Raw genomic sequence first — 18,837 nt, forward strand, 5'->3', positions numbered from 1 at the left:
AATATATTTTCCAACAAAACATATAAACTTACAGTAATAAAGAAAAAACTTAAATACACAGTGGCGTGCAAAAGTCTTGAACTACAACTCATTTCTTAATATTTTACTAGGAAAATGGGAAATAGTTGAAGTGATTTACTGAAACATGTGCAAACATAAATGGAAACGCTGTATATGAGGCAAAAATGAGCTTGAAAGTCAATATTTGGTAGAGCACCTTCATTCTGAACTCTCGTACAGTCTTCAGGAATAGTTCTCCAGGCTTTCTTGAAGAACATTCAAAGCTCTTCTTTGGCTGCATTTTGTTCTGTTCTCTATCAAGATGATCTCACACTGCTTCAGTAATGTTGTGGTCCGGGCTCTGGGGAGGCAAATTCATGACTGATAGTGTTCCATTGTGTGTTATTCTATCTAGGTATGCTTTTACTGCATTGACAGTGTGTTTGGGATCATTGTCATGCTGAAAATGAATGAGATGTTTTCCAGATGGCATTGCATGGTGGATCAAAATCAGACAGTACTTTTCTGTGTTCACAATTCCATCAATTTTGACAAGATCTCCAACAATGCAGCCCCAACCCATGAAAGAGCCTCCGCCATGTTTTACAGATGGCTGCAGACACCAGTGTTGTACCTCTCTTGTAACTTCCTCTGCACATAGTGATGACAATTTGAACCAAAACTTTCAGATTTTGATTCATTGCTCCATCAGAGCTGTTGTCACAGATTTTCAGTCCAGTTCATGTGTAATTTAGCATACCTCAGCCTTTTCTCCCAATTTCCCTTTTAGTAACAAAGTGTCTACAGATACAGTTTCAAATTGTTTCTTTGCAGAGTTGTCTGTTACGTGTAAATATGACACTCGTTCATCCTTTTTAGGCGTCTGTTCCACTTTAATGTTTGCCATAACTCAAGAACAATGTGACCTAGGATGTTCAAATTCACACCTTAGATGTGTACTGTTCAAGCTGGACCCATCAAACATCACGTGCTTGTTCACTAACTTTACTATAACAGCACTGTGAGACCCCCCCCCCCCCCCCCCCCCCCCCCCCCCCCCCCCCCCAAAAAAAAAATCAATTTTTCTTAAAGGACCTCTTCAAAAAATTACAAGAAAGTCTGGCTTGTTATATTTATATCTTATCTATATCTTGTTAATGCTGCTCTGGAATTGTTGCATCACTGAAGTAAATTTAGATGAAGGTGAAACATTAGCATATACTATATAATTCATTTAGTTGTTGAACACATACTGTCTCACTACAGTAAATATCTGCATCAACCACAGAAAATTTGTAGCCAGTAAGTAATCTGCATCCTGTTTGGCTTCTTTATAGCAGTTTTTGTGGTTGTCAGACATCTAATTTTCACAGTCAACACTATTGATCCCTCACATATATTTCAACATGTTTGCAAACATGTCTTCTCTTTGGATGTGGCAGGTGTGGGTGTACCTGGCCTTTATCAGCATGGACTGGTGCCAGGACAAGGTTTGGCTCTTTCATAGATTAATCTGGGGAACTTTTATTACTTTACCAGAGTTTCACCATGCAACCTGTCAGTCCTTTTCAAGACAACCGCAGGAGTTTTATGTAGCTGTTCTCTGCTTTCTTATGGCTCCCTCAGGGTTTCATGGACGTGGAGTTCTGCCTGGGGTGCCCACTGGGTCTCAACTGACTCCCAAATCAAGTAAGTTCTGGTTTTTACTCGTGGCTGCTGGTCAATTTATTTTCCTTTTTATGTCTTTGCCAGTGAATGCCACACATAGTACATGGTAGTTCTACAAAGGCATACAGTACAGACTGTCCTTCGCAGACAATTCCAGACAGTTCCCAATGTAACATATACTAAACAAATATAGATGAATAAATAAAAGTTTTGCTGGGGATCCAAAGAGTAATGCCATAGGACCGTGATGGTGATGATGATTTTTTTTTTTTTTTTTTGCTTGGTATTAGCTAACCATGATTTTAATATTTTTCTTCCTCATAGGTGTCCGTGGGTACGGCGGGCCAATGCAGCCAGGAGTGTTCCATGGATATCCCCTCAAATCACCCAAAGTGCAAGGTGTGACATGAAATTATTCAGTGAATATATTCATTCTTCTTTCCATGTGATGCAATATATAATTTTGTGATTATTTGAACTCTCAATTGATATTTTATTTAAAGTTATTTTATAACATATAGAAAATAGTTTTATTCATCATATAGCCTAAAAACAGATCTGCGTTCACTATGTATAGGTACCACTACACCAGAAAGATTCTCTTTGTTTTGTTCTACTTTCAACTTTCGGAATGCGCCTGAACAAAAGGTTTGCCTGTATACTGCCTTTCTCACAGCAATGGTCCATAGGTTCCTCTGACTGCAATGAATGAAACAGTCCTAAATGTTGCACCACACTTCAGTAGAGTCAGCTTACCTGTAACCTCTCAGGTAGCTGCACGGAGACAATAATGAAAAGATGGCAGATGTACAAAACTGAACTTATTTAAAATGTCATGCCTGGTTGAAAAGCTATTTGGAAAACAATATGTGGAAATTAACAATACCAATATCAGAATTTGTGGTGTGCTTTGGGGATTGGTAATTGGTCCAAAACTTTTCATACTCTATAAAAAATATATTTGTACTATTAGTAAGTTGTTAAAATTTGTTATTTTTGCAGATGACACAAATTCATTTGGTTCTGGGAAAAATGTAAATTATTTTTTTGTATGCTGTTGAAAGGGAGCGGAAAGTCCTCAAAATGTGAGTTGATGTTAATAAATTGTCCCTTAAATTAAGAAAACAAAATTTAAGATTTTGCGCATCAAAATAAAGAGAGAGAAAAATCTCAATTCAAGATTTGTAACATTAAACTTGAAAGACTTGAAATTTCTAGGTGTTTTGACTGATTCCAAATTAACATGGAAACAACACACTGACTAAATAAACTGAAAGGGTTTAAAGTCATTAGCAATTTTGTATAAAACTAAGGAATTACTAAACCATAAGACCCAACATATTTTGGAGTCTACACAACCATTTGAAGTATTTGTACTGCATTTAAAATCAATTAAATTGATAGTTTGATGATTTTATTCTAGACCACTGACTGATACAAATACTGTATGTATTACAGTCCATAGTCTAGGCATGATTTGCAGTGCATTACTTTTGATTGCATATGATATGTGTAGGATAATTTTTTTTAACTCTCTCTTTAGGTCCTTATGGAGCAAAAGTTCCAGGTGGAAAACCTCCCTTTGGTAAGTACCAGTCAAAAGTTTGGACACGCTGAAACTTTTGACTGGTACTGTAAATGTTTTATTTTCTGTGGAAATCCAGTGTTTAATGATCTGTCTCACTGTGATGTATGCTTCAGGTCAAGGCGGCTTTAATGCTGGAGCTGGACTAGGTGGCCAAGGTTCAAAGTCTGGATATCCTGCTGGAACTGGTGAATGTTTTCACAAATGTAGTTTCATATGAGATGTGGAATAGAGATGTGATATTCACATTTTTTCCTTATTTCTGCAGGAGTGGGTCATTTTACCTGCCTCAGCAGGTAAAATGACCCCAGGTGCCCAATATGATGGATTACTATACTGATTGAAGACAGTGCTTCCTGTGCATCAGTATACAATATGTTTGTATCTGACTGAATTCTCTGCACTCTGCCCCAGGTTTGGGTGCTGGTGGCCTTGGAGGCGTTGGAGGTGTTGGAGGTTTTGGTGGCACTGGTGGATTGTATCCAGGGCAGGTGTCAGGAGGTATGGTATTCAGTAATAGACAAGAAAGCAAAATTATGCCTCCACACTTGCAGAAAAAAAAAAAAAAATCGCACTGCAGTAAGCAGAACTGTAAGATGACAGGAAATGTAAAGACTTATTTGCAGACCTATGGCCTGAAATGGAAGACATGATATTTGTGGGCCAGCTCCATCAGCATTCATTTAGGACTAACTAGTACAAATATGTTACACCATACCTTAATTTAATTTGTTTTGTTTTGTTTTAATGTACTTCAGTTTCTAAAATGTTATCATATGTCTCGCTGTCAATATGTTGACTGCAGGATATGGAGCTGCTAAGGCTGCTAAATATGGTGAGAATTTCTGTGTTTTTGCTTATTCTGAAAAAATACTTAAGACCACACTGTCACACATTCTTTTTAAGCATTTTTTTTGGTGAAGTGCCCAAAAAAATATCAAACTCAGCTAATATAATATTATATTGTGAATAACCTCTAAATTTAGACGTACAAATTAGACTTTTATCTTCTAATTATATACCTTTGCCAGGAGTCCCAGGAGGTGTTCCAGGGGGAGTGCCAGGAGGTGTTCCGGGGGGAGTCCCAGGAGGTGTTCCAGGGGGAGTGCCAGGAGGTGTTCCGGGGGGAGTCCCAGGAGGTGCACCAATTGGAAGAGTTCCACTAGTTAGTGGTGGATATTCACCAGCAGCCAAAGCTGCTAAATATGGTATGCTATATAATTTGTGGGACAGGTACAAAGCTAGCAATCTTACTATATATTGTTGTACAGAACAACAGTTCCAAAAGTTTGTCATAGAAACGCCACTCAGACATCAAGATGACGAGATCAGTTCCATGACATGTCCTTGTATTTTCTTCTGACATATTATAATAATTTATAATAATATGTCACCACATCTGTAGCAGTAGGAACAAGAAAAAGAAAAACATACATCTCTAAAGCAACCTCTGTATGTGCTGATGGTTTTAAAAGTAGACAAATACAAGAGGAGTCCCAAACCCATTTCAGATAAATTTTGCCAGTTGGTTACAGGTTTACAGAATACCATCATCATGGAAACTTTAAATGACTCAGGTAGAAGCAAATGACAGTTGAAAACCTTTGTCAAATCAAATATGAGTATCCTTCCACTGTGGCAACCCCATAGAAAATAAGGATGCAGCTCAAAGTACTTCTCTCATCAGCATATTTTAAGGTGCCACATCTTCAAAAAAAAAAAAAAAAAAAAGAGAGAGAAAGAGAGAGAAAAAAGCCAACTACTTTGTTTTTCAGCTTTTTACCTGATAATTATCATCTCCTCTCCTCTCAGGTTGTTTAGACACCATGTGTCCATGTGTCTTTTTTTTCTGTTCATAGGTGGACAAATAGGAACAGGTGGACAAATAGGAACAGGAGGAGGATATTACCCTGCAAGCAATGCTGCTAAATATGGTATACTTTAGATCTATTATATTATTGTGCACTTTTTTAACATTATGTTGGACTGTAACCTCTAAAGGTACTTGTGTCTTCAAAATTACATAATGTTTTTTCTTTCCTTCCTTTGACGATATGTGGAGCAGGGGGTCAAATCAGACCAGGGGGCCAAATCGGACCAGGTGGCCAAATCGTACCAGGGGGACAAATAAGTGGAGGATATTATCCTGCGAGCAAAGCTGCTAAATATGGTATGCTTTATAAATATATGATTTTAACTGAGAACTTTTTGTAATATTATGCCAAAGCTGTACCTTCTAAAGGTATTTAGGTCTTAAAATCATATAATCTTTTGTCATTTTTCCTGTTTAACCATATGTGGGACAGGAGGACAAATTGGAACGGGACAAATCGGAACGGGACAAATCGGAACAGGACAAATTGGAACTGGACAAATTGGAACCGGACAATTTGGAGGAGGATATTATCCTGCGAGCAAAGCTGCTAAATATGGTAGGCTTTATAACTGTTATTGTAGGCACGCTTTTAGCTCATCAGGCCGAGGGATTCCTATTGCTTCTAGAGTCCTAGTAACAATGATATTTGCGTATTTTATGGGCACGTCACCATTTTCACAGGAATTGCTGCACCTCCTAGATTATTGGCCAGTTTTCAGTGAAACAAATTTGGTTTTTCCTGGTTATGACTCTTTCAGAGCCTCCTTCACTTCTCACTGGATTTTAGTTCTCATTAGTTTGGAGTATAACCAATCACTGACAACAAAACTTATAACTGTCTTTCTGCACTTCACACATTACAACAACCTGTGAATTATGATGGACCATGAGCCAGATGATCTACTACATCACTGACATCTTGGTTTAACATTATGCCAACCTGTAACCTCTAATGCTATTTATGTCTTCAGAAGTATATAATGTTTTGTCTCCAACCATATGTGGTACAGTGGGCAAAGTGGACTAACAGGAGAAGGAAAATATTCATCTGCTAGCAAAGCTGCTAAATATGGCACAATATATACAGAGCATTTGCAAGTATCTGCCCCCTTCCTGATTTCTTAGTTTTTTTTTTTATATATATATATATATATTTTTCACACTTACATGTTTCAGATCATCAAATATATTTGAATATTAGACAAAGATAACTTGATCAAATTCAAATTATAGTTTTTAAATGATTATTTTATTTATTAAGGGAAAAAGTGATCCAAACCTACCTGGCCCTGTGTGTACAAGTAAAAAGTAATTGCCCCCTAAACCTAATAAATGGTTGTGTCACCCTAGGCAGCAAGAAATGCAATCAGGGGCTTGAAGTAACTGGCAGTGAGTGTTTCATGACACTGTGGAGGAATTTTGGCCCACTCTTCTTTGCAGGATTGTTTTAATTCAGCAACACTGGAGGATTTTCAATCAGATTTGAGTCTGGACTTTGACTAGTCCACTCCAAACCCTTCATTTTGCTTCTGTGTTGTTTTTTTTTTTTTTTATTATCCTATTCTATTCTATTATTGTATTTGCTTATTGTTGTTAACTGAAAGAGAACTCTGGTTAAGTTTCTGAAGAACTCTTTAAATGTAACAGCAAAACCTTAAGGTCAAAACAAGAATAGAACAGAACAACATTGGGCTTTGCGAATGAGAGAGACTTTGGGGGAATTTTAAAAATATTTGCAGTGAGTCTTACTTATTACAGTCCAGTTTGAGATTTGGACAAACTCCATCAAATATTGACAATTTAACTTCAGTCTGATCAGCAGTCCAGTGCAGACGCAACTTCCAAAATCTGATATCTGAGAAATTATTGATTCTTACATCCTTATTGGTCATAGTTGTAGTAGTGTTTTTACAACAAGTACAACCTAGACCCAGAAGAAGAAAATTCTGAATTTATGACATTAACTGGAGGAGTAGGAGGACTGGGAGAAAAATATTGCTGAGCAACAGACTAGTGCTGAAGGAAGTCACTATTTGAGCCTCCACAGTCCTCTCCTCCACTGGGTTACAAACTCTATATTTTCCACTTCAGCTGGCTTTGTGTATTTTCCAGTATCTAATCCTTCAGCTTCTGATGGCTGTTTCCCAGCCTCAGACTCAGCCACCATAGTCTGCTTCTCTCAGTCCTCTATCTCCTGCCTAGTCCAATTTGCCCCATCACCTCATTTTTACAGTTATTAATTGAGACTGTTTTAATAAAGTTGCACCCAAGTTTAAAAGAAAAAAAAAAGACGAATATTGCCGATCAAATTTCTGTGAACATGTGAACATGATTCAATTTTGCCTTGAAGGTCAAGGTGGTGGAGGGTTGGTTCCAGGTGGTCATGGAGGTGGAGGTGGAGGAGGAGGATTTTTACCAGGATATGGATGTAAGCATGCCACATGGACATAGCACTTTGGCAAAATTCTCAGATATTTTTTAATCTTACCTATTTTTTCCTTACTTTGGTGCAGCTTTGGCAGCCAAACCTCCTAAATATGGTGAGATTTTGATATTTGCAGTTTGATAGCTTCTAATATTTGCCATGCCATAAAGTGTACCTAGGCTTCCACCTGTACAGGACTATCACTGATGTACACTATTATATATTTGCAAAATATTATTATGCAAATCCAGTGATACAGTGCCTTTTAATGCATTATTAGATTTATTTTGGTTTGTTAAAATGGTCACAAATTGTGCCCATTGGCATGATTCCCAGGTGCAGGCCTAGGAGGAGTAGTCCCAGGGGGAGCAGGACAGGTACTTCCTGGGGGTGGGTTAGGTGGTAAGTTGCTAAAGTCTTTATGTTTAGGCAAAACAAAAGCAAAAAAAAAAAAAAAAAGGTTTCATACAAAACAAGAGCTTCTTCTCTGTCTCTGTGTCTTGCTTTCTTATAGGTTATGGAGGTGGTGCTGGAGTCAAACCACCAAAGTATGGTAAGGCTTTTGCTTTGGTTTGGTCTTTAGCTTAAACAACCATCTATCAGCTTTATGCCTGCTGAAAATTAGGCTATATATTAATAAGATTAATATATAGCCTAATATATATATATATATATATATATATATATATTAGGCTATATATTAATAAGATTAATATATAGCCTAATATATATATATATATATATATATATATATATATATATATCTTAATTTTATATTTTAATACTAGTAAACTAATTGTACCACCTGCACCAATGTATGAGTTTCAGGAGGAGCTGGAACAGGTTTAGGAACCGCAGGAGTACCTGGTGGAGTAACAGGAGTTGGAGGTGGACAATACGCTGCAGCTGCGAAAGCTGCTAAATTCGGTAGAGGAAATGACCACACACAAACATACAAATTCTGCACAGTCAGACACATTTCCATGTTTGATTCTGAAAGATTCTAAGGAGACTTTTCTGCCATTGCAAGCATTTCCGTTCACTTATTATTTATTAGATGCAATTTAATGATGCAGCCAGTTCTGTTTCCTTGAATTAGGAGTTGTAAATGGAGGAGTTCATACTGGTGTACCTGGTGGGTTTGGAATTCATGGCGGTGCAAAAGCACCAAAACATGGTAAGGAGAACTTTGAAACAATTGTAAAAAGTTAAGTTGTTTTGTGGTAAAGATACTTATTTACAGCACTTAACATGAATTGCTGTGAATATCTTCCATCAATAACAGCAGTTAGCAGGGTCTGTGTTTTGGTGGGAAATAGATGAGGGATTTGGCAAATTAAACGAATAATTTGGATGAAATGTAATATTTGTATTGGAAGTTATTTGGGAACAAATCAGGCAGGATGTTCCTCCCTCCCACTGCCCCTCAGTGCAATGTTGGCCACCCTGTTGAGGTACTATGCTAATAAGTTATATCAGGGATACAGGCTAAACAGTATCCCTGATAATGTAGACTCATCATTCTTCAGTGGCAGAGGAAGCAAATGCCAATGATATGTCTGTAAATTGTCTTTGAGTTTTATTCTGCTTTTGTGTCATTAGTGGCAAGATATCAAGGCCTAGCTGTGCATGTTTTTTTATAGGGGGGGGGGGACTCAGATGGATTATTAGCCCTCATTTCAGAATGTAAATTTCTTCTTTGCTGTATCATAGCTTTAGTGCCAGGAGTGACTCCATATACACCTCTCAGTTTTCCAAACGGCTCTCTTGTGCCTGGTGGTGTCGTTCTTCCTGGAAAACCAGGTAAAACATAGAATACAGCTTCTTGTTTTTTGTTTTATGGGTTAAATTTATGGCTGTTTCTGATTTTTTATTTACTTATATATTTTTTGCACCTTTTTATAGTTATGCATTTTGAATGATCTATTTTTGCTTTCACAGCAAAGGATCCCAGTCTTACTGGAACTCCTCGGCCAGGTACAGTGAAATGTCACAACTCAATTTATGACATTTACTGCACGCATATTTACATGCATAATTTATGCTTTTACAGTACAGTAGCTAAACAGTAATAATCCAGTAATAATACACACATACACAGGCACACACATACACAGCTAACCTGCCCTGCCATTTTCACTTGTTTTTGGCAGTTGCGCTCTACCTTGTGGTAAACACATTTGCCCCTTCACTCATTTTCTGCCCACACAACTTCCTGGTTGTATCAATAATGCTACAAGCTATTGACCACCTCTAGCTTTACAGCCTCCAAGTTGTGGCAGTGCTATGGTCCACTTCACAGCTTCTGCCTTTTATCATCACGCTCACTCTGTGCCTGTGAAATTCACGGTGGATGAAACTGGTACTTGTCATCTTTTTGGCAGAGCCCACTCATATTGCCGCAATTGGCAAGACCCCAGAGGTCCCAGAACCCAGTAAGACTTGCTGTTTGCTTAAAGTCTTGACCATAAATTTAAATATAGTTTTCACCAATTGTAGTTGAGTTTTAATGTATTTGCTACCCTGATATGCTATTTATTTATCAACTCAGTATTTGGGAATGTGATTTTTTTTTTTTTTTTGAATTTCATCACTTCACTCACAGTGATTTCACATTTAAGTGGATTCATTACAATCAGCGGTCTCAAACTCGCGGCCCCTCTTAATTGGAGGGGAAAGCGAAATGTCAAAATAGTAACTTAAAGAGCCAAATTGTCTTATATTTTGACATCAAATCAGGCCCGGAAGTAGGGGGCCTTTTGGCTTCTGCTGCAATAATTATATTTGTTTATCTAAATCTACATTCAAGAAATTATGCCTTATGAAAAATTTTTCTAATTTATATAAAAGGAAATCTCAGTTTTATAGAATTCACTTTCTCAAATACTGGTGGAAAATACTGTAGAAATGTCTCGTGCGCATGCATTAGCTGTAGTAAGCAGTACCCTACTTCTTTTTTGGGACTGTGAATACAGACACTAATTACATTTTTTTCAGTATTACATATACAAGAGCATTCACATGAGAGAGCTGTGTTTCAGATTCAGTCCTTGAACGCTGTACTTCATGTGGCAGAGAAGTCATTTTAAAGTAGACCTATTATGCTCTTTTCAAGCTCCAGAGTTTTATCCTTGGACTAGAGTAGCTTTGACTCAGAGTTTAAAATCCTCCTTCGTTTCTGATACTGAACATTAGTGCAGCACCTCAGTTTTAGCTCCTCCTTTCTTTAAGCCAACTTTATTCTGATTGGCTGCCCCTCACAAGTAGAAGGTTTCAACAGCAAGTGAGTGGAGCTTCTGTGCTGACAGCCAGAGCTCTGTGCCTGATAGGACCTCCCTCTTTGACATCATACCAATCCAAGAGCCAGGAGACTGTCAGAAACTGAGCAGTCTGTATCCTTTGGGCTCACAGAGGTTATTTAAAACTTTATGTTTAATATGAGCATGCACATCCAACAGTATACACATGAAAACAAAACAAAACAAAACAGAAAAAAGCAAAATAGGTCCACTTTCACCTGTCTTGTCTCTTCCACTCCCCATTAGTGTTACATCCTCTGGTGCTGCTTTTGTCCTTCTCTGGCATCTACTCAATCTTGTGCACTCCTTTCCTTTTTTACTTACAGCTTGCTGTGCTTGATGCATCACTTTCATTATAGCATCATAACTAATTTGTCTAATATTAACTGCATTAGTCATTTAGAGGGTATGGGTGGATTGATGGAAAGTGATGTTTTCTATTTTTTTTTATTCCTCTTATTCTCCACAGAGTTTTGTTTGACAATATGAATGTTTGTGCTTATAGTTTTAAGTTTTGCATCAGACAATTTTTTTTAATATTTACATTATTTAGGCCTGTAAAATCATTGCTGTTAAAATCCTGCATTAATAGTCTACATTTTTTTAGTAACATACATGAATAAACTTTACACTCCTGTCTTTTTATTGGATTGGTTCTTTGTATGCATGAAACCTTCAAGAATTCATGTTTAAAAAAAAGTATATTTGTATTTATGTCTTTGCATTCCCAAATGCAATTAATGGAAACTGTTTGTTTTCTTGTTATTAATGGAGCTGATCTAAAGGGACAAAATAAGTAAGAGGCACTTTGCTAACTTTTCTTTTCTGTTTTGTTCTGTTCTTTTGTTTTGTTTTGTTTTGTTTTTTTTGTTCCTTTTTGCACATTGTACTCATGTGGTGGTTGGGTGAACACAGGTGGTAAGTTGAAAAAAACGCGCATGTTTTTGGCTTCATTTAATTCTTTTGTATGCCTCACCTTGCTCTAACGAAATTTGTTTCTTACTCATTCAACAGTTGCTGGTGGAATCATTCAGCCTAGTGGTAAGTACTTTACATTAATACTGTAAACTCTCGTGTGAAAGAGTGAAAGTATATTTACTGTGCATAGCTAAACATAATTACACTTTTGTTTTAATTTCACAGCTGGCACAGGTGTCGGTAAATATGTCAAAATCCTCTCATACTGAAATATTGCAAAAAATACTCAAAAGTTAATAATTTGGGTTGCATCCAAACATTAATCATGTGGCAAAACTTTATGTGTTTGCATGTGACAGGTGGAACAGGAGTTGCGGCACCTTCTACTGGTAAGAACAGTTTTTCCTTTTCTGTTTCATATGTGTTCAACGTGTGCCATTAACCAACTTAATTCAGTGGATTTTCTAACAAAAATGTAGCGTGTTTGAATCTGTAAACTCAACATTTATTACTGAAATTGCACTGTTGTCATTTTTGTATATTTTATGCTCCATGTTAACTGATGTAACTGTGGGTAGTCACATGGTAAACCAACCTTTAGTCTTAATTGTTTGTTAATTACTAGCATTTTACTCGTTTTTTTTTTTCTTGCTGCTGTTTTCTGACTGTTTTAATAGGTTCTCTCTTGTAACTGGAGTTCAATAACAAGGACAATGTCAAATATTTATTATTTTATTGATTCAAGAGCTCCATGTTGTTTTCATCCCTCAGTCTATTGTATGTTTTGTAACTTAAAGTTCATGAGAGTATGATAGAGCCATCTGGCCACATGGTGGAGACAATACAATCATATCAGCTTGTGGGTTTTCCTCTGCTGTCCTTTTTGACTGTAATCAGACCAAACGCTGCTGTTTTTCCAGGTGTTGGTGTTGGAACAGGTGGAAAAGCACCCAAACCATTTGTACCAGGTAAAAAAAATGTTGCAACATGCCATCCTTATCGCTGATTCTCGTAATTGTGGTCTGCAATGTTTTAACCTGTCATTCTGTATATTTTTCTTATTTCACTGCCACAGAATACTAAACATGCATTTGATGAGTTCAACTGAATATTGTCTGAATTTGGTACTGAACATTTTAAATAAACTTCAGTTCGTCCCTCTGTACCACACAGGGTGCAGTGGCTTACAACTTCCAAATCTAGATTTATACATCTGAATTTAGATAGTCTGTAAATGTATTTATATTTAATCATTTCTAATTGTTATAATTGTGCATTATAATGGTCAGTATGGCACAATTAAAATCCTAAATTGTCATATTTTTCCTGTTTGGATCACAGTCATGTCAACAAACTTGTTTATAATCACATCCGCTGTTGTGCTAGATTCCTCGTTCACATGTGATATATTTATCCTAACATGCACGCTCTGTGTAGACAGTTAATGATTCTTCAGTCTGGATCAATAAAACCAACAAAAAGCTGCATCAGGCTTTTATCAACCCAATTATACCTCCAACAGACTGACTAGTCATCAGTTTTGTACATCTGCAGGTTTGCACTTTTAGGGTATTTTAACTATTCTGCACTTTTTTTGTAAACTTAGTTTTGTAATTTTTTTTAAAATGAAAATTATAAAAATGATAAATATCATTGTTACTGAGAGAGAAATTTAGTTGGTCACAGGAGAATCCCATAATAGATAATAAAAAAATTTCTAATAATGTTAAAACACACAGTGACTGATAAACATTAAAAACTCTCGAGATAAAATATATATGTGACCTTTATAAATGAATAAAGACAGACAATAATTTAGAGCTGTTATTTCTGAGTCGAATCAGACAAATTATTGATTTTTTCTACCAGTTTTTGACATACATCATAATCTCAGTTTTCCCAGTATTAAAATGTTAGGAAAATGTAGCTGACAGATATTTACTGTAAAATGCCTCAGTATAATGTGAAATCTTCTGTTTAATTGTTTAATAATTGTCTTCTGTTTTCACTCCACAGGGACTGGAACTGGGTTTCCTTATGGAGGAACTTATGGAGGCAAGTTTCTGGTTTAGGTTTATCATGTTTTGGCTTGTAAAGATTTGGTTTAAACTGCACTGAGTTTTACTTCTACTTTTTTGTGCTTTAATACTTATAGGTACTGGTGCTGGACTTGGAACTGGAACACTCCCTGGAGCAAAGCCACTGAAACCTCCAGGTGCCCTTATGCATCTCTATTCCAACCTTCAAGCAAACAAACTGTTTTAGTGACAATAAAATTACTTTGTTGGCTCACTCGGGAGCCTGTTATATTTTACAGATGAATTCTTTTTATCAAGCCTATACTGTTTTTTTTTTAAATCTGTGACAGATACTCTAATATCAAATAGTTACTAAGGTATAATCATTTTTATGCAAAAAATGTAAACAATATTCATATATATGGAAGTTTTATCTGTCAGCTGATGTCAAATTACGGAATAATTACCAACAGAAGAGAATAAAATTGAAGCCTGCAATGTTAAAAACACATCTATATCAGGCTCCACACAACAAACACACACCATTCAGCCATGTACTGTTAAAAAAAAAGAAAGAAAAGAATATACAGTACAGTACCGGTATAAATATATTTTTTAAAATTGCATTGTAGGTAAATACAATAAAGTTAAATATACAGCTGGAATCACTTGGTCACTTTATGATAAAACAGCTCCATCTAAAGTTCGGGCAGAGATTGATGACTGCTGCCATGTTCACGTTTTTTGCACATGTAGGCTCACACGGGGTTGTGTTGTGATTTTTTTTGTAGTTGTGGGCGGAGCTGGAGAAAGACCAGGAATCCCACTGGCAGCAGGAGGTTATCAAGGTCAGTGAACCCAATAACATTAAGAATAAAATTAATAAAGTTTATTGATAATAATTAATATGGAAATAAAGATAAATACTGCTTTTTAGCGGGATAATATTTCTATTTTGTCTTTCATCATGATTCAGAGGGATACGGTCAACTTGGACTATGTACAGTGGCTTGCAAAAGTATTCGTACCCCTTGAACTTTTCCATATTTTGTCACATTACAACCACAAACATAAATATATTTCACTGGAATTTAATGTGAAAGACCAACACAAAGTGGTATACAATTGTGAAGTGGAAAGAAAATTATACATGATTCAAAACATTTTTTACAAATAAAAAACTGAAAGGTGTGGTGTGCAAAAGTATTCAGCTCCCTTTTCTCTGAGTGCAACCAAATGCATTCAGACGTTGCCTGATGACTGCTAATGATTAAAAAGGGTCCACCTGTGTGTAATCTAATCTCAGTACAATTACACCAGACAGCTCAGGAATAAGATTGTGGAGAAGTTTAAAGCAGGCTTAGGCTATAAAAAGTTTTCCCAAGCTTTGAACATCTCACGGAGCACTGTTCAATCCATTAACTGGAAATAGAAAGAGTATGTCACAACTGTAAACCTACCAAGACAAGGCTGTCCACCTAAACTTACAGGCCGCACAAGGAGAGCACTGATCAGAGATGCAGCCAAGAGGCCGATGGTGACTCTGGACGAAATGCAGAGATCCACAGCTCAGGTGGAGGAATCTGTCCACAGGACAACTATTAGTCGTGCACTGCACAAATGTGGTCTTTATGGAAGAGTGGCAAGAAGAAAGCCATTGTTAAAAGAAAACCATAAAAAGTCCCGTTTTCAGTTTGCCAGAAGTCATGTTGGGGACACAGCATACATGTGGGACAAGGTGCTTTGGTCAGATGAGACCAAAATTGAACTTTTTGGCCAAAATGCAAAACGCTATATGTGGCAGAGAATTAACACTACACATCACTCTGAACACACCATCCCCACTGTCAAATATGGTGGTGGCAGCATCATCATGCTCTGGGGCTGCTTCTCTTCAGCAGGGACAGAGAAGTTGGTCAGTTGATGGGAAGATGGATGGAGCCAAATACAGGACAATCTTGGAGGAGAACCTGTTGGAGTCTGCAAAAGACTTGAGACTGGGGCGGAGGTTCACCTTCCAGCAGGACAACGACCCTAAACATAAAGCCAGGGCTACAATGGAATGGTTTAAAACCAAACATATTCATGTGTTAGAACGGCCCAGTCAAAGTCCAGACCTAAACCCAATTGAGAATTTGTAGCAAGATCTGAAAACTGCTGTTCACAAACTCTCTCCATCTAATCTGACTGAGCTTGAGCTGTTTTGCAAAGAAGAATGGGCAAAAATTTCAGTCACTATATGTGCAAAGCTGGTGGAGACATACGCTAAAAGACTTGCAGCTGTAACTGCAGCAAAAGGTGGTTCCACAAAGTATTGACTCAGGGGAGCTGAATACTTTTGCACACCGCACTTTTCAGTTTTTTATTTGTAAAAAATGATTTGAATCATGTATAATTTTCTTTCCACTTCACGATTGTATACCACTTTGTGTTGGTCTTTCACATTAAATTCCAGTGAAATATATTTATGTTTGTGGTTGTAATGTGACAAAATATGGAAAAGTTCAAGTTGCAAGCCACTGTATATAAGGAGATCGGCCTGTCATCACTGATGCACAATGTTTCCCTGACTTTAAAAAAAAACAAAAAAAACAACAAAGTCATCCAGCCCACTGCACAAAGTGACAGTTGGTGAGGAGATGCCATCTCATGGCGCTTCCTGTCCAGGAAATTGGCCAGCATGCTGATAAGTTTCTGTTTGGGGCGCAGCGTATAAGGAATGAGAAACTGCTTTAATGAAGGAAAACAACTGGGGGCATTATTCAAAGAGTGTATAATTCTTTATGTGGCCCACAATCATAAGCAGGGAAGCTATAGCACTATATTAGAGGGTCACCACATGTAAGCCAATTTTTGTCTGTGTGACAGATGGACTTGTGTATCCTGGAGCTGCAGGTGCTGGTGTTAAAGTGCCCAGACCAGGTAACGTAACAGGCCTATTACTGCTGCAGTACATGAAAGTACAATCACAATGTAAACATGGTAAATGTGCTGTGAACGAGTTTTCTGACAAAGGAAACAGCATGTTTAGTGGAGTTAGTATAACAGTGAGAAATGTGGAATTATATCAAGTGATTCAGCCAAAAAGAAAACATCCTGCTTCTGCAAAGGCAAGCTCCACTGACGGCAGTAATTCCTGCAGTATTTCTGTACCGTTAGGAGTCTGTAAATGGAGCAAGTCAACGACACATCATTTTGCCCTGGAGAACATATTACTGTGCAGAACATCACTGTGTGATTGTTTGACGATAACATAAACCCCCCTGAGGAGTCCTGCCCTGAAATATCAGTACTCTCCCAGGGGTAATTTGGATGAGGTTGTTAATGTGACTTTAGCTGAGCCACTGGCCACATGCCACTTTAGGGCCTGAAGCAACAATACTGTGGTAATATACTAAAAAAATAAAAATTACACTGCATAGAAATATAAAACTTTAATTTACTGTATATCAGATGAACAGAAAGATTCTCATGGTTTGATTATTGTCTTTTAATTTGAACAGGCTATGGCAATATTGGAGGTGGTGGATATCAGCAAGGTGAGGATCACAGCATGACTGTTAACATTTTTCTGCTCAGTCTCCCTCGGTTTCAGTCTTTAGTGGATTAATATGGTACATATTTCTCTTCAGTGGTCCACAATAATATTTATACTCGCTGCACAGCTTTTAGACCTGCCTCTTCCTCTGCCCACCAGTGATGGATCAGTGTAATCACACAGCAGCAGCCGACAGCTCGGCCTGCTCTCACTTCCCCACAGACACTGTCCAGGCTAGTCATAAAAACTCTCTGCCCTAATCCCTCTCCCAGTGAACACAGACCCATCCGTCTGTGTGAAATGTTACCGCAGATGGTTTAATAACTTTCATTTTTGCAGTGCCGTTTTTCCAGCAGGGAGGTTTGCCAAACTGAGAAATCTGTAATTATGAAAATCAGGTCAAGTTGTCATATTCAGAGTAATGCTGGATTGTTTAATCATAACTTACTTGCAAAACATTTAGTGCAAATGGACTTCTTGCTGACACAAATTCTTTTAGATGTGGATCCAATTCACATTCTATAACATATTTTCCATCTGTAGGTTTGTGAAGTCTCCAATATAACTGTTTTTCAAATTTACATGTTTAGTTCCTGCTTATGGAGGAGGATACCCTCAGCAGTACTACCAAGGTAAAATAACTACTTCTTGTATGCAAAAATGATTAAAACGTTGATGAATTTACACTAGATGTTATGTAACATGCTACTTACTTGTGTTGGTGATAAACAGTTCTGAATCAGTGGTGACTACTGACAAAACAGAGACATTTATCTTTAGAATGTGGGAGCAAAGGCAGAAAGCAGTGGTAGGATGGTACGAGAGTGTGTGGCTGTATACTGTAGGAGTGGACTGTCACACGAGAATAAGTACCCCAAGAAGAGGCAATAACACTTCACAACAGCTCCCTTAAATCTTCATGGCATGGATTCAACAAATTGCTAGAAACATTACTCAGAGATTTTTGTGCATATTGACATGACAGCATCACCCAGTTGCTGCAGATTTGATGGCTGCACATCCATGATGTGACTCTCCCGTTCCACCACATCCCAAAGGTGCTCTGTTGGATTGAGATCTGGTTACTGTGGAGGCCACTTGAGGGCAGTGAGGGTTAGAGTTGGAGTTAGGGGTGAGGGTCACTGTCACTGTCATGTTCAAGAAACCAGTTTGATTTGAGCTTTGTCACATGGTTCATTATCCTGCTGGAAGCAGCCATCAGAAGATGAATATACTGTGGTCATAAAAGGATACACATGCTCAGCACCAATATTCAGGTGGTCTGTGGCATTTAAACAATGTTCAGTTGGTACTAAGGGGCCCATAGTATGCCAAGAAAATATCCTCCACACTATTACACTACCACGAGCCTGACCCACTGATACAAGGCAGGATAGATCCATGCTTTCATGTTGCTTACACCCAATTCTTGCCCTACCATCTGAATGTCACAGCAGAAATCATGGCAGTGTTTTTCAGTCTTCTGTTGTTCAATTTTGGTGAGCCTGTG

At 37.5% G+C, this 18,837-nt stretch overlaps 1 protein-coding gene across 7 annotated transcripts in view; it reads left to right on the top strand.

Moving 5' to 3' along the window:
- elna (elastin a) overlaps positions 1-18,837 on the top strand; it is a 55,380-nt gene that overhangs the window by 31,688 nt on the left and 4,855 nt on the right. Inside the window, exons 10-38 of one of the 7 annotated variants that reach the window (XM_030744941.1) lie at positions 1,443-1,490; positions 1,627-1,689; positions 1,993-2,067; positions 3,212-3,253; positions 3,370-3,441; positions 3,668-3,754; positions 4,059-4,088; positions 4,285-4,461; positions 5,113-5,187; positions 5,319-5,423; positions 5,560-5,685; positions 7,480-7,557; positions 7,643-7,669; positions 7,891-7,956; positions 8,069-8,107; positions 8,377-8,481; positions 8,654-8,731; positions 9,268-9,357; positions 9,496-9,533; positions 11,867-11,894; positions 11,997-12,011; positions 12,131-12,160; positions 12,692-12,739; positions 13,788-13,826; positions 13,927-13,986; positions 14,581-14,637; positions 16,658-16,711; positions 17,293-17,328; positions 17,918-17,959. In XM_030744941.1, coding sequence (XP_030600801.1) covers positions 1,443-1,490; positions 1,627-1,689; positions 1,993-2,067; positions 3,212-3,253; positions 3,370-3,441; positions 3,668-3,754; positions 4,059-4,088; positions 4,285-4,461; positions 5,113-5,187; positions 5,319-5,423; positions 5,560-5,685; positions 7,480-7,557; positions 7,643-7,669; positions 7,891-7,956; positions 8,069-8,107; positions 8,377-8,481; positions 8,654-8,731; positions 9,268-9,357; positions 9,496-9,533; positions 11,867-11,894; positions 11,997-12,011; positions 12,131-12,160; positions 12,692-12,739; positions 13,788-13,826; positions 13,927-13,986; positions 14,581-14,637; positions 16,658-16,711; positions 17,293-17,328; positions 17,918-17,959 — 1,830 coding nt within the window. The remainder of the gene's footprint in view (positions 1-1,442; positions 1,491-1,626; positions 1,690-1,992; positions 2,068-3,211; positions 3,254-3,369; positions 3,442-3,667; positions 3,755-4,058; positions 4,089-4,284; positions 4,462-5,112; positions 5,188-5,318; positions 5,424-5,559; positions 5,686-7,479; positions 7,558-7,642; positions 7,670-7,890; positions 7,957-8,068; positions 8,108-8,376; positions 8,482-8,653; positions 8,732-9,267; positions 9,358-9,495; positions 9,534-11,866; positions 11,895-11,996; positions 12,012-12,130; positions 12,161-12,691; positions 12,740-13,787; positions 13,827-13,926; positions 13,987-14,580; positions 14,638-16,657; positions 16,712-17,292; positions 17,329-17,917; positions 17,960-18,837) is intronic. The other 6 variants (XM_030744942.1, XM_030744944.1, XM_030744945.1 and 3 more) reach the window with 6 other exon arrangements.

The sequence above is a fragment of the Archocentrus centrarchus genome, chromosome 13 (assembly GCF_007364275.1).
Source record: "Archocentrus centrarchus isolate MPI-CPG fArcCen1 chromosome 13, fArcCen1, whole genome shotgun sequence".
Lineage (NCBI taxonomy): Eukaryota > Metazoa > Chordata > Actinopteri > Cichliformes > Cichlidae > Archocentrus > Archocentrus centrarchus.